A 26,126-nucleotide genomic window follows, 5' to 3' on the forward strand; every position below is an offset into this window, starting at 1 on the left:
CACTGTTATTAGACAATTGCCTGGGTTTATTTAAAACTCTCAGTTATCAGAGGTGAGGCTCATGATCCCATATTCTTTTCTACAGACAGCCAGAGTCTGAAACCTACCTTCTCTGGGTGATTTTCCATTAGTAAACATTAAAATTATTAAACTACAACTACCAGCTGGAGAGTCAGGAGAGCAGAGCTGTTGGCCTTGCTCTTTTCTTGACTTGACAGTTTCTTCCAAAAAATGCTATTCTAAGGTAATACACCCTCTCATGGGTTCTGTAGTTCAAATGGCAAACTTTGAAGTTGCACCCCAACATTCTAATTGTATACCAATTTAGATCATCCATGTTTTCATTAGAAAAATTTCAGAGAATCATTTTATTATTTTTAAAAATAGTCATACTTAGTAAATAGATAACAGTAAAAATTCAAAATTCATGTTGTATAATATTTTTCCATTTCTTCTCTATTATTTTTTACTTTGAAAGTCAGTCAATAGTATTACAGTACCATTTAGATTGGGAAGTCATAAAGTTTCAATTCTCTCTTATAATGTTATTGTAAATAAAGATAAAAGTTGTAGATCATGTAGCCCTTACCTATGGCTGAGTGGAACGGATTCATTTGAGCTGAGTCCATTGCCCTGCACAGGAACAGAATCATGCCAAGTTTCATCCTAGGAAAGACGAGCAACCAATATAATATAGCTCAGATAGAGAACAATGTTATTCCTCATTTCCCTTTTGTAGCACCTGGAAAAGATCTGACAGTTATATGATCTACTCAAGGTCTACTTTACTCCAATTTAAAGCCATGCAAAACACTCCTGATTATGAAAAATCCACTCCTAATATTTAATAGAAATCAATTGATAGAAATATTCCTTGTTGAAAATGAAAGAAGTCTAGGGATATAGCTTGGTGGTGAAGACCTTGTCTTGATCACTGAAGATCATTCCTGATATGGAAGAGTGAAGAGAAGAATACATCAAAAGAAATATAAATAATACATGCGGAGCCAGGAGGTGGTGGTGCATGCCTTGAATCCCTCTACTTGGGAAGGAGAGGCAGGAGAATCTCTGTGAATTTGAGGCCAGCCTAATCTACAGAGTGAGTTCCAGGAAAGCCAAGGGTATACAGAAAAAACCCTGTCTCGAAAAAAATCAAATAATAATAATGATGATGATGATGATGATGATAAGGCAAGTGAAATTAAACTATTCATATTGAATATATTTTAGGTTTTATAAACTCATAAAGAGAAAATCAATATATTTGGTTATTTAAAATATACCATTTATTACAAAGTTAATTTCTTATTCCCTTACAACATTTTCAATGGGATAAAGGTAGTTTCATGGACATTGGTGAATGTGTATGCAGACATAAGAACGAAAAACTAAAGGACCTGGGTGTTTACTTAGATCTTTGTCAGGCTCCTGTAATGGTAGCAACAGGCCTAGTGTAGAGGTGGTACTCACTCAACAGGCCTAGTGCAGAGGTAGTACTAAATAAAAATTGATGTTTTTCAACCATAAAATAAAAATGGAATAAGAGAAAAGGAAGAATCAGAGAAGGAAATAAGGAAAAAATGTAAGGAAGGAAGAGGAGAGGAAGTGAGCAAGCAAAACAAATGATCAGATTTTGTTGAATATGTATAATCTTCCACTGTAATCTTTCTGTGAATTTTGAGTCCTGCGTGTGGCTTCAAGTTGTTTACTATTAATTAAAAGCCACCCTCTCTCCCAGTCACTTCCCCAGTATCAGGAGAGAAATGTTAAGCATAGATCCCAGGTCCATGCTCCTACTTCTCCATACAATGAAACCCTGTTCCCCCAGCCTGACTCCAGGCAGACTTGGGTACCACCATTGTCCCTCACCCATCTGTGCCTTTGACTTCTCAGTCATCTCCCATGCAGCATCTACTCTATCACAGCCCACTCGTTCACTTAAGAACTGGCCCTGGGCCTCATCAGTTTATAGTATTGTGAGGGATTCCTTTTTTCAAGGGTGAATAGGATTCCACTGTGTGTGTGTCCCTTGTTTTCTCTGGCCAATCACTTGCCAGTGGTTCTTTAGGCGACTTCTACCCTCTTAGTGCTTGTTGCTTGAAGCATTCTCCATCATTTTTAATTTATTTGGAAACTGTCAGGTTTTCTGTCTATAGCCTGTCCACATTGTTGCCTGGCTCTTTATCATTATTATTATTACTATTAATGTTTATCAAAGGTGAAAAATATGCACATGAACTTAATGTTCACTGTATGGACTTTTCTTACTTAGTGCAACTGTGTGTCTGGAATTGAGTGTGTGCAGGGTGAAGTATCACAGAAACGTCACAGTGATGGAATGCTGTTTTATTACAGGATGAAGCTACTCCTGCTGACAAACAGTGCAAGCCTGAGGCAGCCCAGGCCACCTACTCAACATCTAGTGTTCCAGGCTCACAGGAGGTATTGTACATCAATGGCAATGGGACCTACAGTTACCATAGTTACCGAGGGCTAGGAGGAGGACTGCTAAACCTGAATGACACTTCTAGTAGTGGTGAGTCTTCACAGCAGATTGCATTTTGCACGTTCTTTTGGGGCTGGTTTATTTTCTAAACCTGAAAGAAGAAAATGGTTAGACTGTTATAAGGACTAGTCAGTGACAGGACTAGTCAGTGACAGTGAAAACAAGGCTATTTGAAAACACAACATTCGTCTCTCTACCTAGATACCTCTCTATATTGTTACAGCTTCTGTAAGCAGCAGCAGGATTGTTCAGTTGAATGATTGCTGTTTGATATTGACAAAAAATTCAAGTAGAATAAGAGCAGTTTTTCACAAGTAGCGATTCCCTCTGCCTCTGGTGTTATAAGGTACAGTTTGTCAAGAATGATTCAGTAGTTCATAGAGCCTTGTGATTTAAGAGAATTTAAAGCATTTGGAACTTTATGGAATGTGCACGATTTTACTAAAAACACATGGACTAAAACAACAAGCAAAAGCCACCATGCCTCCTCAGCTGTAGATTAGGAACAATGACGATCTCTCACCAGTGAGCGATGCCTCGAGCCAGCTCCTGTTTGCTCATGCTTTCAGAATTCCTTGCATCTGTGTGTCACAGCATCTCTCAATGAATCAGAGATGAAAATATTTGATATAGAAATAAGTAATTCTTGATTTCCTAATAACCTCTGGCAGTGGGCTTCTGGTTGGTGCAGAAAAGTTTCTGGAGTCTTTTTGCAGGCCAGATCTAGAAAGCCTGGGCTAAGTTTAGTTGAGTCTTGCCCGCCCCAGCCACATGATGTTGAGTGGAGATGTTCCAAACTGGAAAGTTATCAGTTATTTGTACTAGAAAAGGTGAATAAGTCATTGATACATTCTTTAAAATTAAAACCATAATGTGCTTAGTTTAATATCGTGCAACTATTAAAACAGTTTGTACAATGATGGTTAGCATTCGCCCAATCCTTCTTCCGGTTCTCAGGCTGTGCACCCCCATCACAATGCCCCCTAAGCCATAGCAGGGAGTAGGAAGTCATGTTTTGAGCTGAGTCCTTAGTTGTGCCTTCTTCTTTGCATCCTTGCAGTCATGGTTCTCTTTGTTCCCCATTGTTCACTGCAAGGACAGGATCCTCTGATCAAGGCTGAGAGTTATTTTTTTCTGTGGGTGCAAATGCTTTGCTTTGAGGTGTGACCTTGTCGATGGCTTGATATCTCTGCTTTTATTATTCACAACATTGTTCTTGGTCTCTATTGATGTTCCTTGTTTGAAAGTTAATGTCACCAAATTCTAGTTATTTCTATAATATCTGCAAAAGAAAATGCTAACTTGGAATCCCTTGGTAGTAGTAATGAAATAAAAAGAAGTGAACCAAACAAAACTTCAGTATGTAATGACATGTGAAACTAAAATAAACTGAGATGATTTTATTCCTACACAACAAGAATCATTTATCTATGCTCCATAAATGGCTAAATTGTGTTATGGGACAATACAAAGGGAAAATATGAAGCCTCTTGCTATTAGTTAATTAAGAACCTCAAGACATGGATGACAGAGAAGCAGCCCACTGTGCTCCCAGACTTCACAAGTTCTGTCCTATATTATGATATTTGTCTGAATTAAGAGGCTGTTATTAAAAATACAGAGAGATCCTCATGGGAGAACTGTATTGTGTACAAAGACCAAGAAGGAAACCTCACAGGATTTCAGAAGGATGTTGTTGCTGTAGCTGTTGTTGCTGTTTTGAGACAAGGCCAGTCAGGTAGTTGAACTTTACCTTAGAATTGTAACAGTAAAGTTTTTCTTACATTTCATCTGATTCTCAAAAGAGAACACATTGTCTTTCAAATAAAAACAAAGAAAATAAAACAAAAGTAGAGTCAAGTCTGGACAGATGATGTAACCAGTGAATTTTCCTATGTGTGTTTTTTTTAACTGTTGTTGGAAGAAATAGCATTGTTTCACTCTCCTGCCTCAGAACAAGCCTCCTGAGTTTCTTTCACCTGATGCTTCCTCTCTAACGTGAATTGTTGCTCACCCTTTAAGTCTATGAATTAGAACTCCTAGGTGTAGTTGTATACCCTCAGAAAACTCTTGAATTTCTCCTGATATATATATATATCACACAGTGAACGTGTGTGCATGCACACACACACACACACACACACACACACAATCACCTTGGTGTCTATCCCTCAGTGATTATTGATGTTCAAATGCCATATCAGAATTCTAGATAAGAAGCCAAGCATGCAGCTGCATAAGTGGTAGGAATGCAGCTTTCACAAAATGATAGTTTGAGTGCAGATATGACAATATTATATTGAGAACTTTGTTTGATACTTGTCTCTTCTCCTTCCCCATAAAATCCTTCAATTGATCCCTTGACAGCAACCTCTCCCTATCAGGATCTCTCTGACTTTTTAATAACAATATTCCCATTGGCCTGTGGTATCTGCGTGAAGGCAGACCTCATGAGGTCTGGAGCAGAGTGGCTTGGGAAGAGCCCTTCATTTCTCTTTCTTCTTTGCCACCAGTGTCTTACACCTCCATTTTCATGTGGTATAGCTTCCCCCATCTGAGCTTCTTGAAGGCTATGAAATAAGAGGCAGGCATAGGCAATTAGGGGGCTAGCTTATGATAAAATCATGTAGCTATGGGACAGTTTGGCTCATACATTCCTTAACTTTTGTATGATGAGATAAAGGACACTTAAGAAGACTTAAGAAAACCACAAAAAATAATTTCCAAGCCCTGAAGACTGCCTGTGTGCTGTTGAGAAAGCACATCATGAGATTAACCTACTGGTTGATTGTAGTTTGGTTTTGTTTTATTTTTCACTCTTTGAGGGCCTGGCATCCAGTTCCCAAATAATGACTTCCTTATGAATGCCTGGCCTTAGCTGGGCTCATTTACAGCCAGTTTTCTAACTTAAATTATCCTGTTTCTCTTTAACTACATTTTGTCTCTGGGATTTTTGCCTTTCTTTTCTTTTTACTCCACGGCTGGCTGTGTGACTGGCCCAGAGTGTCTTCCTCTCCTCCTTTTCTCATTTCTTTTTGCTCCTGAGTCTAGATTTCTTTCTGTGTATCCTTTCTTCTGATTTATCCCTTTCCTGCCTAGCTATTGGCCATTCAGCTCTTTATTTGACCAACCAAGTGTTTTAGGCAAGCAAAGTAACATAGCTTTATAGAGTTAAACAAAGTAACATAAAAGAATGCAGCACACCTTTACTTCATTAAACAAATATTCCACATTATAAATTAATGTAACATTAATGTAACTAAAAATTAATGTAACTAATATTCTGCCACAGTTAACCTACTATGGTTTGTAACACTTTGCAAATTAGATAACTCTCTTTGAGCTGTGGCTTTGGACTGAGTTTTAGTTCAACTTAACAGCTAAAACATAGGAATGCCCTGTTTACACTGACACAAAAGAAAATCGCTCAAGTGTAGAAGGACTTTGGCACCCATTGATGGTGGGATCCAGGGGAATGAATAACTGTAATAGAAAGGGACTCAAAATAGGTTTTCATTCTCCAAGAATCTAGAATTCCTTTAACACTAGTATTGTTTACTCCTGTCTTGGTTTTGTTCAGTTTTATTTCAAATGCAGAGAGACTGTTAAGTTGACTGGATACACAATTTCATTTATCTTGGGACTTGCCCCATAAATTCTGTGAATATAACTATTCTGAGTTACAGAAGACCCAGTTTCAATTCCCAACACCCACATCAGGCAGCTCCCACCCACCTGTCATTTCAGCTCCTGGTGACCCAGTTCCCTCTTCCAAAATCTGTGGAAATAGCCCTTGCAATAGAAATAATGAAACCATTATATTTTAAGGCAGGCATTGTCATTTTGAAATGTCAAAACATTTTTAATTCTATCTTACTCTACTGCTTAACTCATTGAACACTTTTGTTACATTTGTCCCTAAAAAATGTGTACTCTGTGAAAACAGAGCCTTCGTCTTGTCCATGATTACGTTCCTTTGAGTAAAGTCAGTACCTAATCATTGGCTTGATTGGACTAATATTATTAAATAGAGTTTTGAAGTCCCAGACAAAGAGGTACAAAGACAATAATTTATGTATTTTGGATGCTAGGGAACAATGGTTTATATAATGCAAAAACAAAGGCTGGAGCTGCAAGGCTGCGGTAGAGCATGTGCTTACTACACATGATTCCCTGCGTTTGATCCAGCACAGAAACCAGCAAAAAACAAAATAACGAGTAAGAAGAAAGCAAACCAGAAAAGAGGAAGATTTCAGTTGATTCATCCACGTGTTGTTCTACAGTGGTCTTAGTAGAGGTTTATAAACTCCTGTTTCATTTTTAATATAATAGCAATTTGGAAATCTGGCCTACATTGGCGACTTCCTAGCAAGAGAAGAATATTTCTGTGACCATTGCCAGAGTGCCCTTCAAATCTTCTGCTAGCCAGCCCACCATTTGTTTAGAGCTGGCAAGCGCCTGCACCCAACAATCCAAATTTTCAAATTGGAGTATTATCAAATTGACAGCAACTATAATTTGTACAAAGAGTGTATTCAAATTAACCAAATGAAAGGAGCAAGAAGCAGCCAGTCATCCTGTCATTATCCTTTCCATTGACATGGGACATTCTGTCAGGAAGATCACATCACACTATCCACAGAAGGCAATTGCAGCTCGCCACACTTACCCATTGGACCCCTTAAGTCTCAATTATGTGCAAAAGGCATCATTTTCTTTTGGCTGTTTCCTCTCAACCCACTCCATGGGGAGTAGTCTTTCCAATCTATTCTTTAACTCTGATATAAAGCAGGCTGATATACAGACCAAAATCTAACAAGACCAAGTTGTGGTAATAATGAGCCGTAATAACATGTGTATGGTTATTCATAGTCTGCCTGAATCCCTGCATCAATCAGCCTCCTTGTTTTGTTGTGACATGAATAGATGGGATTTCTACTTTAAGGGTCTTTTTGACCAATGCCTGTCACTAAGTCTAGGGCAGGTACGGCTTGGTCATAGGTGTACCTAGAGGTTATCACAGTAGTCATATGAGCCTGAAGCCTCATTTCTTATGTGGAGCTTTTAAGTCTAACCACTTAACCCCTCAGTTATCATAGGTGTTCTTGGGGGAAATAGTCAAAGGAGCCGTTCCATTCACCTACCCCTTTCACAGGTCGCTTACAGTTTTCCTTCAGCCCACTAAAGCAAGCTCTCCCTACCATGTTGTAGCAGTTGATAGGTAGTTGATAAGTTCTCACTGACTGCACCAACTGTCAAATGTAAGATGATTTCATCCTATAATTTTCTGGATTTTATGGACATGTTTGAATACCTTGATGATTATAATTTTGAAACATCCATGGTCTTGATACCTAGGACAGAACATTCTCATCACCTTGTGTCCTCAGCCTTCTCTATTTCCTGCCTCTCAAGCATTTGCTATTTTTATATGTTTTTTTTACTCATTTTGTTCATGATGCAATTTCCCTTCCCTCTTCCTCCCTTTGTCTCTGGAAGTGTTTTGTTCTGCACACTGCTCAAGGTAAAACTCATTAGTGGCTACCTTTTCTTCTGTAAATGTCTGCATCCTCATCCTTCTTTCTGAGCTACAGATTTTATATCTAACTTTTAACCAGACAGAATAGTCTAGCTATCCCAAAAGACCTTAAGCTAATAAAGGAAAAATGACTTCTTCCTCCCTATGTGTTCCATAGGACACTGCCTGTCTTGGAGCTGAGCTGATCTTGGGTACCTGTAACATCCCCTGCACCTGACTCATGTCATCCTTTTGGTTTCTCGAAACGCCTTGTGGTATTTCCCCATCACTTCCCAGTTGAGTTCTCCTCTTGCATGTTCCCATATGCACCATGAAGATTTCCTGTGTCTTCACCGATTTGTTATAAATGTTTTTCATAGAGAATAAGCTTAGTTTGGAGACACAGAAGATGGCTTGTTCCTAACTTCCTTATGATCAGTGTCAGCTCATATTTGGGCTCAATGAATACTAAATGGATACACAAATCACGGATGCCCATGTAAAAACATTTTCCCAGTGAAACATTGTGCCTCCTTGGACATCTTGACTAATTCAAGTTAAGCACTGGAGTGATAGAAGATGCGGATATTTTTCTTGTTCTTTTCGTGTGTGTGTGTGTCTGTTTTATGTGTGTTGGTATGCGTTAGTGCATGTGTGCATGTCTGCCGATGAGCATGTTCACATGAAGAACTCAGAACAGTCTAGGGTGACATACTTTAAGTTCAGTATTATTTTTCAGTTCTTGTGATAAAACACCATGACAGAGGCAACTGATAAAAAAAAGGTTTTGTTTGATCTTGTGGTTCCAGGGGGATAAGAGTTTTTTGACATTGAGATGGGGAAGCATGGCAGACAGACAGACATGATAGCAGAACTGATAAGGAACATCTTCCATCTACAAGCAGGAAACAGTGAATGGTGCATAGCTTTTGAAACACCAAATTGTCCCCAGTAACATATTGCTTGCACCAAGACTATGCCAACTAAACCTACACAATAGTGCCACCATCTGAGTATGAAGAATTCAAATGCCCAAGAATATGTGGACATCTCATTCAAACAACCACTGACTCTATCCAGCTTTTATTTGAATCCGAGTGCTCACACTGGTCTACAACTCAACAAGTAGCAAATAAGCTGAGCTTGGTGATCAGTAAACCCCAGGAATTTAGCTGTATAGGATATTGAAGATCTGGGATTACATATGCACTTGACCACACTTGGTGTTTCCCAGGTGAGTTCTGGGGAATCTAGGTCAGAACCTCCATGCTATAAGGCAAGCATTTTGCTAAGTGAGCCATACTACCTGCTCTGAAGTTATCTTCTTAATGATAGGCCTCTTTTTCTTAATACCAGGAAGAGTACAACATTGAAGGAAGAGAAACGTTTCATTTCAAATATTTCACAGCAATATTTTGAAATGCATCAATTCTACCTTAAAATATACTTGGCTTTTAAGCCTATAATTTAAGAAAATTGATTGCTCTATCCATCCAGGGGCTTGGGAAGTGCTCACGTGGCTTTATCTTCTACTCTTAATAAATTGTAATGGCTTGACAGTCACATGAGAGGAAGCAACGCTGACACACAGGGAGGGGCCTTCACCTCTTGCCACATATCAGCTGGATGCCCTGCTGTGTGAGAATCACATGGAATCTGTCACAAAAGTTCTATAGATAACAATTTTACAGAGTAGTGTTGCTACTTATTCACAGAAGCTGCATAATCCTCTCTTCAGGACACTGGCAGGTTCTTTACATATGGAAAGATGTTCAAGATAACATATTATGGGGAAAAGGTGACTTATGTGATCAAATTAGAATCCATGTAGTTGGGAGCCTGCAGTTACTCTAACTCTGTGGACTTCTTGTTAAAATGCAACGAGTTTTCAAAGCAGAGCAAAATTTTGTTTTATATTTTAAAGCAGGGGAGGCGATTTGGTGAGTAAACATGAGATCTAAGTTAGAAGACCCAACATGCATGCAAAAAGCCAGAATACCTGTATTCTCAACACTAGGGAAGCAGAGACAACAGAATTCCTGGAGTTAGCTAGTCAGAAACAGTGAGCTCCAAGTTCAATGAGAGACTGTCTCAAAGAAGTAGGTAAAGAATGACAAAGAAAGATAATTAAGGTTAACCTCTTGCCTCTGATGCATGAAGATACTTGTTGAAACATATCTGCATACATATATACACAAACAAAACCAATACATTATATTAGAATTTTTCCACTAACTGATTCAACTTGTTGCACTTGTATTTATACACACATGTGTACATACACATGCACTCACACAAGTACACACACACATAAACTTTATTTATTTATTGTATATATGGATGTTTGGTCTGCATGTGTATCTGTATACCACAAGTGTATCTGGTGCCAATGGTGGTCAGAAGTGGATTGTCTGAGACTAGAGTTAAAGATGGTTCTGAGTCACCAATGGGGACCAAATCATGGTCCCTTGGAAAAGTAGCTAGTGCTCTTAACTACTGAGCCACCTCTTCAGCACCCCATTTTTATACTATTTTTTTGTTTTGGTTCTTTGAGATAGTCTGTATCGAAACAGCCTGCAGGCACTGATCTTTCTTGATCGTTCTGTCTCCCAAGCACCAATACACGGGTGTACGCATCCTCCCCAGTCAACTGTCTACAGTTAGTAAGCTCATGTCTCTAGTACAGTGGTTGATTCTCAGCCTTCCCAATGTTTCAAACCTTTAATACACTTCCTTATGTTGTGGTGACCCCAACCATAAAATCACTTTATTTTTATTGCTATGTCATAATTTTGCTACTGTTATAAATCTAATGCAGCGGGCCAGTGGTGGGACACTCCTTTAATCCCAGCATTTGGGAGCGCAAAGGCAGGTGAATCTATGAGAGTTCAAGGCCAGCCTGGTCTACAAGAGCTAGTTCCAAGACTGGCTCCAAAGCTACAGAGAAACCCTGTCTTGAATAATAATAATAATAATAATAATAAATCTTATGTAAATATTTTTGGAGATAGAGGTTTGCTAATGGGGTTACAACCCACAGGTTGAGAATCACTGCTAAAATGCATCCCTTTGACTACTTAATCAGGGCATTTTCCTGATCCAAAGTACTCGTTCTATCCACATTGTCTTTTCTTTCCTTCAAATATAATTTTATCTAGACCTGTGGAATCCAGTATGACAGTCACTTGCCATAGGTGATTATTAAACTGAAATGCACTAGATGGAATAGAGTTCAGAATTCAGATCTCCCCAATATTTGGCTCCCTTTCAGCTATTCAGTAGCCAGAACTGATGAGAAGCTGTGGGCAAGGGCGGTGCCACCGCCATAGGCGTTTCTATCAGCCCTGCTGTTTCGCATGCTTAAGTTGGTACTGGGTGGCTGAGTTGCTGTGGAAACAGTGTTCTCTATTGATTACAGCAGATCGTATAGATTTGATTCCTCGTGTAACATTCTTTTCTCAATGAAATAAGTAAGTTTGTCTGACAAAGAAACTTCAGGGGTGATTCTTAGAAAGCTACAGTTTTGGAACCAGGGAGATGGCTCAGTGGGGAAGATGCCTGCTGTTACGAGCTCAAGAATGTGAGATCAGATCTCCAGAACTCGGTATCAATGCCTGGAACCCTAGCACTGGCGGAAGAGCGCAGAGACAGGAGGGTCCGTGAAACTTGCTGGCCAACCATTCTAGACCAGTCCATGAACTTTTTGATTATTTAAAGATCTTGTCTCAAAAAATACAGAGATCAGTTGAAGGAAAAACACCAGAAGTGAGCCTGACATACACAAGTATGCACAAACATGTGCATATACACCTGCACATACACGCACGCACGCACACACATGCAAATGTAGTTACTCCATACACAGATTTAAAAAGAAATCTGTGGTTCTAGCTCAAGTTGCCTGCCCTTTAAACAGCTTTCTTGCATCTGGGAGTTCTGTGTAAAGCTAATTCCTACTAAATTAGAAACTTTGAGTGGAGCTAATTCCTAATGGAACATAGGTGTTTAAAAACATTTTGGCATAAACTTGAGTTACTTCAAAATTAGAAAACTCAAAACAGAACAAATATTAGGAAAATTCAGCTGTGGCAGAACAGATTAGATGCAAGTCCAAACTCAGTATTTGAAACCAAACCACACTCTTGGCACTTCATCCCATTCTCTCTCCAGCTTTCCCATGTGGATCAAAACAATCACCTAGAAGTCAACTGAGACCGTGAATTATTTAGACAGTTTTGTGTTTCAACACCTAGAGATTTGGAAAGATGATGCTTAATATAAATTTTAATGACAAAACATGATGCTAGTAATTTGTTAGAAAATCAATGAAATAAAATGAATTATCTGCAGAGTCCACGAAGCAACTTCCTGATAACCACGGGGCTTTCCCTGGGTTCCTGTAGGTCAGAGACCTCAGACAGGCTTTGAAAGAGAAGTGAGTGACCTGGGCTTTCCCTGACAATCCAGCCTGTGTAATTGGGTTTAAAGTTCAACAGCGAGCAGGCTCTTCCCAGGGCTCTTTCTGCAAAGCCCGATCTTTACTCCTGCAGAGGAAAATGGATTTGTATGTGCTCCAAATGTCCTCTTGAGAATCCCTTGCTGTGCGTTGCAGGAGACGGATGTAAGAAGCCTCCCTGAGCACTCTGGGGCTGCTTTCTTGAGCCTGCTAATAAACTGCACATAGCCACTTCAGGAGATACGAGATCATTAAACGTGGTGTGGGCTGTCTTCCTTGCACAGTACCCTTTGAATGTTGACACATCCTCTGGGGATCTGTTTGTACAAACCAGTTCCATTTCACCTCTCCCTCTAGCTTCTGGCTTCTGGAAAAAGCTTCTGGATGGGGGAGGAGTTCAGCTTGCTTCACTGTTCTAGGGAGTCTGTACCACTATCTTCTATAGGGAGGTATATGAATTGTGCTCCACTTTGAGCTTGGATACTGGTGGACCTCCCAGTAAGGCAGCAGGCCACCTACTTTCTCCACTAGAGATCTCCGTCTGTTTAAATCGCCCCAAAATGGCTGAGAACTACTTGCCTTACCTTTGCCCTCATGTTAAAACTTTCAATTACAATGCTAATATTCTTTTTGGTTACTTCAAGGCACATGGTAATTTTAAATGACATTGGTTTTGAGTGGCATGTATATGTCTGTCCTGGAGGCTCTCCTTCCATCTATGCAGAGGGGCAGGAACTTGTGGAGACACACAGCTGTACTCCAGGAAGTTGGCTTTCATGCCTGTGTGGGCCACTCGCTCAAACTCAGAACTGATCACAAAACTAAGTGTGCAGTAAGCTGGAGAGATGGCACAGTGATGAAGAATGCTTGTTGCTTTTGTAGAGGTTTCAGGTTCCAGTACTAGCACACACATGATGGCTCATTTGCTGTCTGTAATCCCAGGTCCAGGAGATCCAATGCTCTCTTCTGACCTCCATGGGCACCAGACTTGCACATGCATACAAACAGGCAAAACATACATACACATAAAATAAAATAAATGAAACTTTAAAAAATGTCTAGCAGTATATATTACTCTGTGTTGTCCTATTTGTCATATATAGTGTATGTCATATATATATATATGACAAATATATATATGAAATGTGTGTATGAATGTAAAATTTATGGAATCCTTTGACTACATTATACTATATAAAATGATTACAAGGATGGTTTTATACTATAAAATGCTTGTTCCAAAAATCATATTCGTGAACACAGTTTGTTCAAAAGAATATATTTATTTTCAAAGCAGAATTATTTTTATAAGTTTCCTCCTCTGTGACCTACATCTCTTCCAGTGCTCTGACCTACTATCATCTGTGCCCATGATTATTCTATTCCTTATGAAATATTAATTGGCTTTCTAAGCTATTTAATAACAAAGGCTTAAAACTTGGGAAAGGGCATTAACCTTAATGGGCATCTATAAACTCAGTCCTCGGTCATTTGCAGGGAAAGTCTTTGTATAGGTTTATAAAAACAGTTCTGCTTCCCTTTCAATTCTCTTGATGCTTGCTAAAGGAAAGTGAATATTTGATAAGCAATCAAGGAAAGAAGGCAAGTAAACACACTCTAGCTCCAAAAACCTCTACTTAAGTTTTTACGTGTCTTAAATCTTTATTCTTTACTTTTGTGCCATATTGACAAATCAGCTAAAAAGCTACTCAGGGCTGGGACATAGCGAAGTGTGTAGTGCATCCAAAATCCCAGCACTCCTACAGCTATATGGAGAGAGGGTAACCCCAAGATGTTGATGGGACAGCTACCCTGGGAGACAGCATGAACAAGAGACCCTGTTTCAAACGAGATAGATGGCTGCGCCCACACCCACTGTTGTCCTCTGACCTCCACACAAGCCTCCAGCACAAACACACACACAATGAGAAGCCTCTTCAGCATAAACCCCCTATTCTGCACGAGTCCTGCTTCTTTCACAGATTTTGATAATTGTAGGCAGAACATGAATGTTATCTCTGAGTGTGCAGGAAAGCAAGGCTTGCTGACCCTCGTTTCAGTTCGATGACTCACCAAATGATAGTCTGTGCACTAGGTGCCTAAGATTTTCCCTTTCACAAAGTTCATGTCTGTTTTCTTCTTCTAATCTTGAAATCATTTTAATTTGAAAGCAACAACAAAAAATGTTCTAGAAGTAGTACCCTGTTTCACCTCCACTTCCAAGGCAACCAGAGTTACGGTGACCGTGGATACACATCCTACGCACCAGTTAAGCATCAGCTTAAAATATGATTTGCTAATACTTTCTAAGTCTTCCTTGGCAAAAGGTAAAATATAGACTGATTCATGAAGGTTGTAGAAATAGAGGGGTCACACTGAAAAATTTCAGGTTACATGGTCATATATATTATATATATATACATGTATGTGTGTATGTATGTATATTGTATATATACACACATATGTGTGTACGTATGTATGTATGTATAATGAATATAAAACTTATGGAATCCTATGGATATGTTATACTATATAAAATGACCTACAAAGCTGTCACCTCCTTATGGTGCATTTTGACAATAATTTAAATCACTTGAATGAAAATGATGTGTCATATGATATGTAACTACACATTATTGATAGCAATGTGAATATTGGAAAAAATAATAAAAGAAAAAAACTGCATGTAATTTTGTGCTTTATAACAGCCAATGAGGGATGGATGGATGTTTCATTCCCTAAGAGAGCATATTGTTCTCATAGAGGACTGGTACCCAGTTCTCTGTATCAACATCAGGGGGCTCACAATTATCTGTAACTCCAATGGCAGAGAATCACACCTCTTCTGACCTCCACAAGAACCTGCTCTTATGTGGGCACACCCAAACACAGACACATGAATGTATGAACAATTAAAAATTAAACAACAAAATCAACCAGTGATTCAAATATAAAACTCTACCATATCTTGAGAAATTTTTACTAAAAATATTTTCCAGTATATTAATGACCAAACTATGTTGAACTTTTAATATTACTCTAAAATTTTAATGTAATTATTATCAATTTGATTGTCAATTATTAATAATTTCAATTCTAAAGGAAATATATCCTCCATAATTAGCAAGTTTTTTACCTCATTATTTTTCAGTGATTCTATGATGGTTTTAGTTTTCCTAAGTTTTTTAAGGCACTGTAGAGTTATCAAGTCTAATCACTGTGGGATAAATGTGTGTGTTTAGTATACAGAAACTTAGTTATTCATATTGCCAGTATGCATACAGAAAGATACTCCTTTCACATCTTATGTGTATAACACATTAGATAAGTATCTCAAAACTTTAATGGTAACTGTGATCACCAGCCCTTCAGAGGAGAACTCTTTAATAAACTTTTAAATTCAGTTATTAATGTATTTTTTTCAACTTGAATTGGCCATAGGGTGTCCAGACATTTCACTGTTAATTAGGTGAGAATATTTCAACCAGTTGAAGACGTCACTCAAAAAGAAGCAAATGGTTGAAAAGAGGGACTTTCTGCTGCCCAAGACTGACTGAACTACAGTGCAGGAGCTTTCTCAGACTGAATGATGCCTTAGCTCTCACGGGGCCTGCACCTGCATGTCTGTAGCTAGAATACATCACCAACTCTGCTTCGTACTGGCTTTGCTGAGGATGCAGACTGCTGGCTGCAGATCTTGAGATTTCTGAGTCTCCATACTGCATGTCGCAATCAATGCTTTATTCTCTATAAACGCACACATAGAAGCACACCTGCAGGCATGTGCACATACGCAGATGTATGTTTATAACTAGTATGTATTAATAGAAATAACACACAGAGTCATGCCAACTTAAATAAATCCTTAAACTTTAATAATGTTAATATAGCTTGAAAATGGCTAAGTTGGTAATGTGTTTGTGATGCAAGAATGTGAATCTGAATCCAATTCTCAGAACACACATTTAACATAATGTAGATGTAGTGGCACACAATTTTAATCTAAGAATTGGGGTGGTGGAAGAAGAGGATCCCAAGGGCTTAAAGGCCAACCAGTCTTGTCTAAACAAGTCCAAGGCCGAAAAGAGACTCTGTCTCAAACAACAGGATGGACAGCTTATGAGGAATAGCATGCAAGGTTGTTGCCTGTCTGAGACACACACACACACACACACACACACACACACACACACACAAATATAACTTTACTTATTAGGTCGTTTAATACAAATAATTTAATTCTATTTTCCTGCTTTATTAGTCTAGCAAACAAAGGAAACAGTATTTGTTAATAATTTACTGGCGAATCTCAGAGAATGTGAATAATTTGATCAACCTCACACAGCAGAGAAACTTATATAGAAGAACTCAAACCTATGTCTACATTTGCTGACTTTAATGCTGTCTGTTCATCTTTGTATGCATATTAAATAGTATTCTGTGTTTTGAGTTTAATTACATTCTAGGTCCAGATTCATCAGTTGGGTCTTGTTACATAGTTTGTCAGTGCTATAACACAGGTAGAACTTCCATTTTATTAACATACTTAATTCCTTATTTTATTAAGATTTTGGTAATTTTATAAAATGTGTTTTCATCTTATTGAATCCATCCTTCCCCCAATCTCTCCTAGATCTACCCCCTACATCCTCACCCCTCCCAACTTCCTCTCCTCTCTTTTTATCTAAACCACACCAGTCCAGTTTTGCTTCCCATATACTCATGCACAGAAGTCTTATTTATATTTTAACTGAATTTTATTTAAATTTAAATTTTTAACTTAAAGATTTTGAGAATATTAAGTGAGTACTGTATTTACATTGTTCCCACCTCTCCTGCTCCCCTACTTAGTTCATGTGTCCTTTCCCACTCACTCTCAAATCCATGAGCTCTTCTTTAATATTACTGTAATGTGCTGACATGCACCAACACACATGTACATACAACCTACTAAGGCCATTTAGCATTGCTCATATGCACATCTCTGTTCAAGGCTAATTGTTTAAAATAGGGCAACCTATCAGGCAAGGGTCTTGTCCTTGGGGAAATTCAAATCTACCTTTCTCCAAACCACTGGTCATGGGACCTCGTGAAACTGTCCCCATCTATATGGGTGCATCAGCTAGTATTGACACTCGATCTTGTGTAGGTGACCATATTGTGGAGAGTTTGCAGCTTCAAGTTCCCTGTTATTTCTAGAAACACAATCTAACAAACAGCATCCTGGTGCTACGGCTTTTATAAAGTCTCTGCCACTCTTCCGCAATGTTATCTGAACCTTAGGTTGCATTGTAGATTTAGTAGATTTATTAATTGTGGTTCGGTCAATAGGTAAATGTCTTAAACTGAGTTTAGATACAAACTAAAATGAAGTACAAATGGACCAAGACAATGGAGGAAAATATTGACATGTCAGTTAAGATACTTACTACTTTTTCAGAAGACCTGGGTTTCATTCTCATTTATTCTTAAAACCAGTAAATATAGTAAATACTGAATATATTAAATATATAATTTAATATATAGTATAACATAAGAACACGTAGTAACAAGGTCTCACTATGTAGCTCAAATTGGCCTTTCATTTTGTAACCCTCCTACCTCAAGCTCCAGATTGCCCAGATTACAGGTTTGTGCCAACACCTCTAGTTCAAAAGCATAGAATCTTTGTCAAGGCTGGTTCAGGAGATTTACATTATAAAATATTTATGTTTATTTTAAGATAATCATCAACAGTTTTTAGCATGTTGAGATACGTATTTACAGTTTCCATTAACATTAAATATACAAAATTCAAAATATTCTCTACTATAGAGGAGATCTATGATCATAGTATGTAGAAGACCTAGATCTATCAAAAACACTGTCTAAATTTGATGTTTGGTAGGAAAGTGATTAGTTGGTTGATGACAAAGTACTGAGGCTATACTTCACATTTCTTGTCAGTAATGTTGTAAACTTCTCATGACTGTGGTGTGTGTTTTGCCTTCTGTATCTTCTTAAGAAGCCAATCAAAAACTTGCTTCATAATTGGTGGTATAAAAGCCTATACTTTGATAACCTGGTGGTGATTACCCCATAGTTAATAAGTAGAATGGGAAATCTGGTAACATAAGGAATGTAAGTGATGGAAGCTCAGTCAGAAGAGTCTTTGACTACAATTAACTGGATTGACAGATACTACTTGTAACAAGTCTTAGACTGCAGAAGAAGCACAAGTCCCACTGAGGTATACTCTCTGATAATTTCCTAATCAAATCTTGCTCACTAAGTGTGGAAAAACATCAAGTCTTACTGAGAACCATAAATATCATTGTCTTGGGGATGGAGAGATGTCTCAGGGGTGGAGAGAGCTTACCATTCTTGCAGTGGACCTAGGTTTCGTTCCCAGCACCCAGATCAGGTGACTCACAACCACCTGCAACTCCAGTTCCAGGGGATCTTATGCTTTGATCACCCCAGAATTCTGCACATATGTGATGTATGTAATTACATATAGGCACACACATATACATGCATAAAATAAATACTTTAAAAATCATAGTCATACAAATAATGGAAAGAAAAGTTGTATCTGTATGTATATACTGAAAGTAAGTAAAGGCTTACTAAAAATAGTCTCTGTCAATCCAATTAAGTGTAATCAACACCTCTTCTGAGTTTCTACAATTTAAATCTTCCTTAAATCTTCATGTTTCCCTTCTTTACTTATTCAATATGGGTTACCAGGTTACCAAAGAATAGGCTTTTGACACTACAAATTATGAAATAACTTTGCAATAGCAATAAGACAACATAAGGGGATCAAGGGGATTCGTATTGGAAAGGAAGAAGTTAAGCTTTTGTTATTTGCAGATGATATGACAGTATACATAAACGACCCCAAAAACTCTACCAAAGAACTCCTACAGCTGATAAACACCTTTGGTAATGTGGCAGGATACAAGATCAACTCCAAAAAATCAGTTGCCTTCCTATACACTAAGGATAAGGAAACGGAGAGGGAAATCAGAGAAGCATCACCTTTCACAATATCCACAAATAGCATAAAATATCTTGGGGTAACTCTGACCAAGGAAGTGAAAGATCTATTTGACAAGAACTATAAGTCTTTGAAGAAAGAAATTGAAGAGGACACCAGAAAATGGAAGGATCTCCCTTGCTCTTGGATTGGGAGGATCAACATAGTAAAAATGGCAATTCTACCAATAGCAATCTATAGATTCAATGCAATCCCCATCAAAATCCCATCAAAATTCTTCACAGATCTGGAGAAGACAATAATCAACTTTATATGGAAAAACAAAAAACCCAGGATAGCCAAAACAATCTTATACAATAAAGGATCGTCTGGAGGCATTACCATCTCTGACTTCAAACTCTATTACAGAGCTACACTATTGAAAACAGCTTGGTATTGGCATAAAAACAGAGAAGTCGACCAATGGAATCGAATAGAAGACCCTGACTTTAACCCACAAACCTATGAACACCTGATTTTCGATAAGGGAGCTAAAAGTATACAATGGAAAAAAGAGAGCATCTTCAACAAATTGTGCTGGCAAAACTGGATGTCAATCTGTAGAAGAATGAAAATAGATCCATATCTATCACCATGCAAAATACTCAAGTCCAAATGGATTAAAGACCTCAATATCAGTTCGAACACACTGAACCTGATAGAAGAGAAAGTGGGAAGTACTCTACAACACATAGGCACAGGAGACCACTTCCTACGTATAACCCCAGCAGCACAGACACTAAGGGCCTCATTGAATAAATGGGACCTCCTGAGACTGAGAAGCTTCTGTAAAGCAAAGGACACTGTGATTGGCTTCTTAAGAAGATACAGTAGACAAGACACACACAACAGTCATGAGATGTTTAAGACATTAATGAAAAGAAAGGTGAAGTATAGCCACGGCACTTTCTCATCAACCTGCTAATTGCTTTCCTACCAAGCCTGAACACCAAGTTCAGGCAGTGTTTATTGGTAAATCCTGGTCTCCTATATACTTTGATCGCAGATCTCTTCTATAGTAGCGGATATTTTGAATCCTATATTGAAATTTATTGAAAACTATAAATGTTGATCTCTCAGATTAGGCCACACATTTGGGCATTAATGACTCAGTTTGTAATACTGAAGAGAAATAGTTAATCATAAAGTAATAATTCTTTTATTCCATGTGTCCCAGGAATATACCTATGAATTATTAGATGAAAACTTAACAAAATAACAAAGAAGAAATGATACCCAAGATCATGACCAAAAAGTATAAAATACAAAACAATAGATAGAAAGGAAAAACAAGTTAAAAATAAATTAAAATTTAATGGTTACATGAAGAAACGTACCTCTAACTTTCTAATAATGCATAGTCATTCAAATATTGGCAACTTAAGTAAACAATAACCATTATGGAATATTTAGTATGCTGGTAGCCATTGCATTCAGAAGTATTGATAATTAGTGGATAAAAACTTACCAGTGGACCTGGGCTAGTATTTTACCCCCACTTTAAACAATAAAATATTGATTAATTATTTTAGAGTTATTTTCTTTGCTTTCTTAAGTTTGTTACATTGTGTGTGTGCATGTGTGTGTTTTGTGTGTATGTGTGTGTGTAGGTCAGAGAACAACTTGTTGGACTTGATTCTCTTCTACCTTGTAGGTCTTAGGACTTAAACTCAAGTTTTAAGTTTTATAACAAGCATCTTCATACACTGTTTCATATTGTAATTTCAATAGTAATGTATAATCATGGATATTACAAAATTTGTAATTTAACAGTGATATGTTTGTGTATGTCAAGTAGACAAGGGATCAATTAGACCAGCTAGTTTTACATCAACTTGACCCAAGCTAGAGTCATCAGTAGGAGGCAATCTCAATTGAGAAAATGCTTCCATAAAATCAGGATGCAGATAAGCCTGCAGGATATTTTCATCAATAGTGACTAATGGGGGAGGTGTCAGGCCATTGTATGTTGGGTCATCCCTTAAATGAGCCATGGGGAGTAAGCTAGCAAGAAGCCCTCCTTGGTTCCTGCTTCCAGATTCCATCGTCAGATTCAGGCCCTGTTGGATTTCCTGTCCTGACTTCCTTTAATGATTATTGTGAAGCAGAAGCCTAAACCAAAGAACCCACCTCCCCAAGTAGCTTTGGTCATAGTGTTTCTTCACAGCGATAGTAATTTTAACTAAATCACTAACTGAGCCATCTTGCTGGCCAATTTTTTTAATTAACATAGTGTAATTGTACATATTTGTAAAACACAGAGCATGCTGTATATAATATTCAGGTCAAGGTAACCAGCATTCTCATCTCTTTATCATTTATTTGTATAATCATTTGGCCCAAGTTAGAAACAAAGAAAATGCTGAAAAGAAGAAAAGAAGTCTGAATATTACTTTAAATAAGAAACAAGGAATAAAAAGACCAACAATCCCAAAAGCTGAACATTTAGAAGGCTTTGAAGTTACCTGTGAAGACAAACCAAGAAAGAAGAGCATAGAAAAATAATAAAAGAGCAATGAAAGGCTACAAGAGTGTTTCTCTGCCATTCAGTGAAAGAGCCTCTCTTACAAAGATTAACTTTAAGAGAAATAGGACTCCAAGATGAATCTGAATATACCAAGTACAATTGGTATTGCAAATACAAAATTTCCTACTCAAGGGATCAGACCCCAGTGGTTTTACAAATAATTTTATCAAAAACAATAGGACTGGATAAGCTAAGTTTTAAGTGAGCAAATACAACATGGGGGATGGGGGAATGGAAAGTATCAAGATTTTTATGATGTCAAAGTGATCCCATCAGAAAGGATACCCCCAACAGGCAAATTCTGGTGCTCCTCGAGTTGTGAATATAGATGAAACTTATTGGCTGTTGAATCTGGTTTAGTTTATTTAGTTTGGTAGTTCAGATACTGTTTACAATTGATAAATATTCAGTTATCGGGTGAAGGAAGGGTCATTTATGAGTTGTGTGAGTTAAGCCAACACCACAGCAGATGCTTTATATGTTACTCAATGTAGCTAGAATATTGATTTTTTTTTGGTTAATTTATTTTACCTTTTGACAAAAAGGTACTAAATTATCATCAGTGAATACTTCTATTGAACATCTGCTACACTCAAAAGAGAAATGAAACTTAGTTTGAAGACAAAGTTAGCATCCAAACAGCTTGCTAGCCAACAAAGCCCCTTCACTTCCCCTGGATGGTTGTGTTTGACTGCAATAGTGAATGTCCAGAACAAAGAAACCTTGGAAACTACTGAGATATGGAATGAATTACTCTGATGGGATGTGGAACATGTGATCCTGACAATTTCAGTGGTCGCTTAAAACTCCCTAGTCACTGGCTGAAAATAGCTTCCCTTGCCTTTTGAGGCCTTAGGATGTTTCTGCTATGTTACTGTTGTTTATCCCATGTGTATTCAGGGAAATGAGGAACTAAAGAACTGGTGTCCATAACACATGGATTAGCTATTGCCAAGATCAGTTTCAAAGCTGAGAAAGAATTAACTCAGTACAGTCTGAAGTGGGATCAGTTAAGTAAGATACGAGAGGCACAGAGGGCTATTTGGACAGACTTTTAAAGCGTATTGCAACAGATAACATACACCTATTTATTAAGATAATAGTAAGAGCATGCTGGGAAACATCCTACTCTTCCAATTATCACTGAAACCCTGCCATGCTTAAACTTAATTCTCGCAGATTAAACCATCTTTATTCTGTGAAATTATATCAGAAATAGAATCTGTGTAGTGTTATGGAAGTATGCTTGTATGGAATGTGTGAGAATGGTATGTGTGTGTGTGACAGAAGACCAGCTCTGGTGTTGCCTTAGTGAGGGTTCCTATTGCTGGGATGAAACAATATGACCAAAGCAGTTCAGGGAGAAAGGGGTTTGTTCAGCTTATGCTTCCATATCACACATCATCAAAGCAAGTCAGGACAGGAACTCGAGTAGGACAAGAGCCTGGAGCCAAGAACTAATACAGAAGCCATGGAGGAGTGCTGCTTACTGGTTTGCTCATCATGGCTTGCTCAGCCTGCTTTCTTACCAAGCCAGGACCACCAGCCCAGGGGTGGCACCACCCACAATGGGCTGGGTCTTCTCCCACTGATCACCAATCAAGAAAATGCTTTACAACTGGATCTTATGGAGGTATTTTCTCAGTTGAGATCACCTCCTCTCTGATGATTCTAGCTTGTGTCAAGCTGACATAAAACCAGCCAGTACAAGTGCTGTTCTTCAAATGCATCCACCTTTCCATTGGGACTGGCTTGGACCTCACTAAGTAGGTGACGCTGGTTGACCAGTAAGCCCCTGTTTATATCTCCTTAGCATTGGGATTTCAGGTGTCCACTCTCTCAGCTTTTTGTGGTGTGTGTTAAGAATCTGAAGTCAAGTTCTAATGCTCATATGGAAAACATTTTACTGACCAAGTCATATTCCAGCCATGCATATATGAATATATATTAGATTAACTTTATTTATGTATGGGTGTTTAGCCTACAGGCATGATACACCACATGCAGGCCTGATATCTCTGAGCCAGAAGAAGGCATAGGATCATCTGTAACTGGAGTTACAAAAGGTCGGAGATACGATATGGGTGCTGGGAATTGAATCTAGGTCCTCTGCAAGAACAACCTCTTCAACCATCTCACTATAATTTTTAACAATTTAAAAGAGTTACCGCAGTCTTCAAAAATGTAGTTCTCATTGTTAAAAAAAACATTTTTAAAAAGTGTCCTTGAAAGCAACATTATCTGAGTTAAAAAGAAACTAAAACACTACAACAAAATGAAGCATCTTAAAACAAGAAACAAAAATGTACCATAAACAGTCAACTGATAGATTAATTTTAGAAATAAAAATGAATAATTATGATTGTATAATTTCATTCAAACTTTAAAAATAATAAATGGTCATTTATTTATAACTTAAATATACCTCATGCCTTAAAAATGAATCATGGCTCTAATTTTGGTCTAGGTTAACATGACATATCTTTAACTTTTGATTCAACGTTTCAGAATTATCATTAAAAAAAACCAAGTCCACATCATTTTGATCAACACAGGATACTTATATAAACATTGCCTTTTGGAGTTTTGTATTTGCCTTAGCTGTGTTACTGAGACCATTTTCTGTTTAAGTGTCTTCTTGCTCATTGTCTTTCCTCTTTGCTGGCATGGCTTATCTGATAATTATGTTCTCAGTGATTTTGTCTTCAAATGTAACTTCCTAGACTTCATTAATTTCTACATCTTCATATTTCAACTATTATTTATAGTGGACTTACATTTTAATTATGCAATAGTTGTGTTTTGAGTTAAGGTGAATCAGTTCAATATAGCTTTGAATCTTTGAGACAAAATCAAAGATTGATAGCGACATTGGATGAGGGCTGTGTGAGTGATCACTAAATAAATATCTATTACATGTATTTTTTTTCTTCTTATCCCTATGAAATTAAAAATTTGAATAACAAACACTTAGCAGAAAGGTTTCTTATAGTTTGGAGAGGGGTTGCTGATGAGCTTGCAAAGACTACAAAGTTATCTCAATTGTGTGTGTTAATAAATGTGGAAGAAATTAAGTCTTCACTAAGTTAAGATGTTTAGAATTTTAAGGCAAATGGGACCTCGTGGTTCATGCTTGTAATCCCAGCACTTGGGAAGTGGAGGCAGGAGGATCAGAAGTTAATGGTCATTCAGACCACAATCCACAGCTCCAGAAGAGCTAGGTAACAAAGAGGACCCTATGAGGGATACATGGGTAGGCCCATATTTCTATATGGTATTGCAGCCAGGCTCTCAAGCCATATTTTGTATGGGAAGTTGTCACGTAGTTTTCCAGACAGCAGCCCCCAACACACATGGATCAACCTGGGAAGGGGAAATAGATGAGATCTTCTGGGCAAATTGGGGGCCAGGTGGGTTGGGAAGTGGTAAAGGGGAAGGGGTGAGGGATGAGAACATGAGGGAATGGGATGGTAAAGTTGTAGGAGGAATGGGATGGGAGAGATATGAACAAGATATCTTGATAGAGGGAGTCATTACAGAGCTATGGAGAAGCATGATGCTGGGAAATTCTCAGGAATCCACAAGGATGACCCCAGCTAAGAACCCTAGCAATAGTGGAGAGGGGGCCTGAACTGACTGACCTTCCCCTGTAATCAGATTGGTGACTACCCTACCTGGCATCATAGAACTTTTATCCAGTAACTGATAGAAGCAGATACAGAGAACCTCATCCAAGCACCAGGCCAAGCTACGGGAGTTCAGTCAAAGAGATGGAGGAGGGATTGTATGAGCCAATATCATGTGACAGGGAAATCCACAGAGACAGTTGACTCCAACTTGTGGGAGATCATGGACTCTCAACAGGGGATACTACATGGGACTGAATGAGCTTGTGGGAGACAGTATTGTAGCCTGGTCTGTTTGTGGGGTCCCTGACAGGGGGACCAGGATCTGTACCTAGCACATGAGCTGGCTTTTTAAAACCAATTCCATATGATGGGACACCTTGCTCAGCCTTGATGGGGGAGGGGGCAAGGGGGAGCTTGGTTCCCTCAACTTGATGTGCCAGACTTTGTTGACTCCCCATAGGAGGCTTTA

General features: G+C 38.2%; 1 protein-coding gene across 6 annotated transcripts in view; it reads left to right on the plus strand.

Moving 5' to 3' along the window:
• LOC121441864 (nucleolar protein 4) overlaps positions 1-26,126 on the plus strand; it is a 356,406-nt gene that overhangs the window by 325,899 nt on the left and 4,381 nt on the right. For all 6 annotated transcript variants that reach the window (XM_041643194.1, XM_041643188.1, XM_041643189.1 and 3 more), the window contains one exon: positions 2,356-2,536. In XM_041643194.1, the coding sequence (XP_041499128.1) occupies positions 2,356-2,536 (181 nt within the window). The remainder of the gene's footprint in view (positions 1-2,355; positions 2,537-26,126) is intronic.

The sequence above is a fragment of the Microtus oregoni genome, unplaced genomic scaffold, assembly GCF_018167655.1.
Source record: "Microtus oregoni isolate MIOR12 unplaced genomic scaffold, Mior012 000082F_ref0000272, whole genome shotgun sequence".
NCBI classification, from domain to species: domain Eukaryota; kingdom Metazoa; phylum Chordata; class Mammalia; order Rodentia; family Cricetidae; genus Microtus; species Microtus oregoni.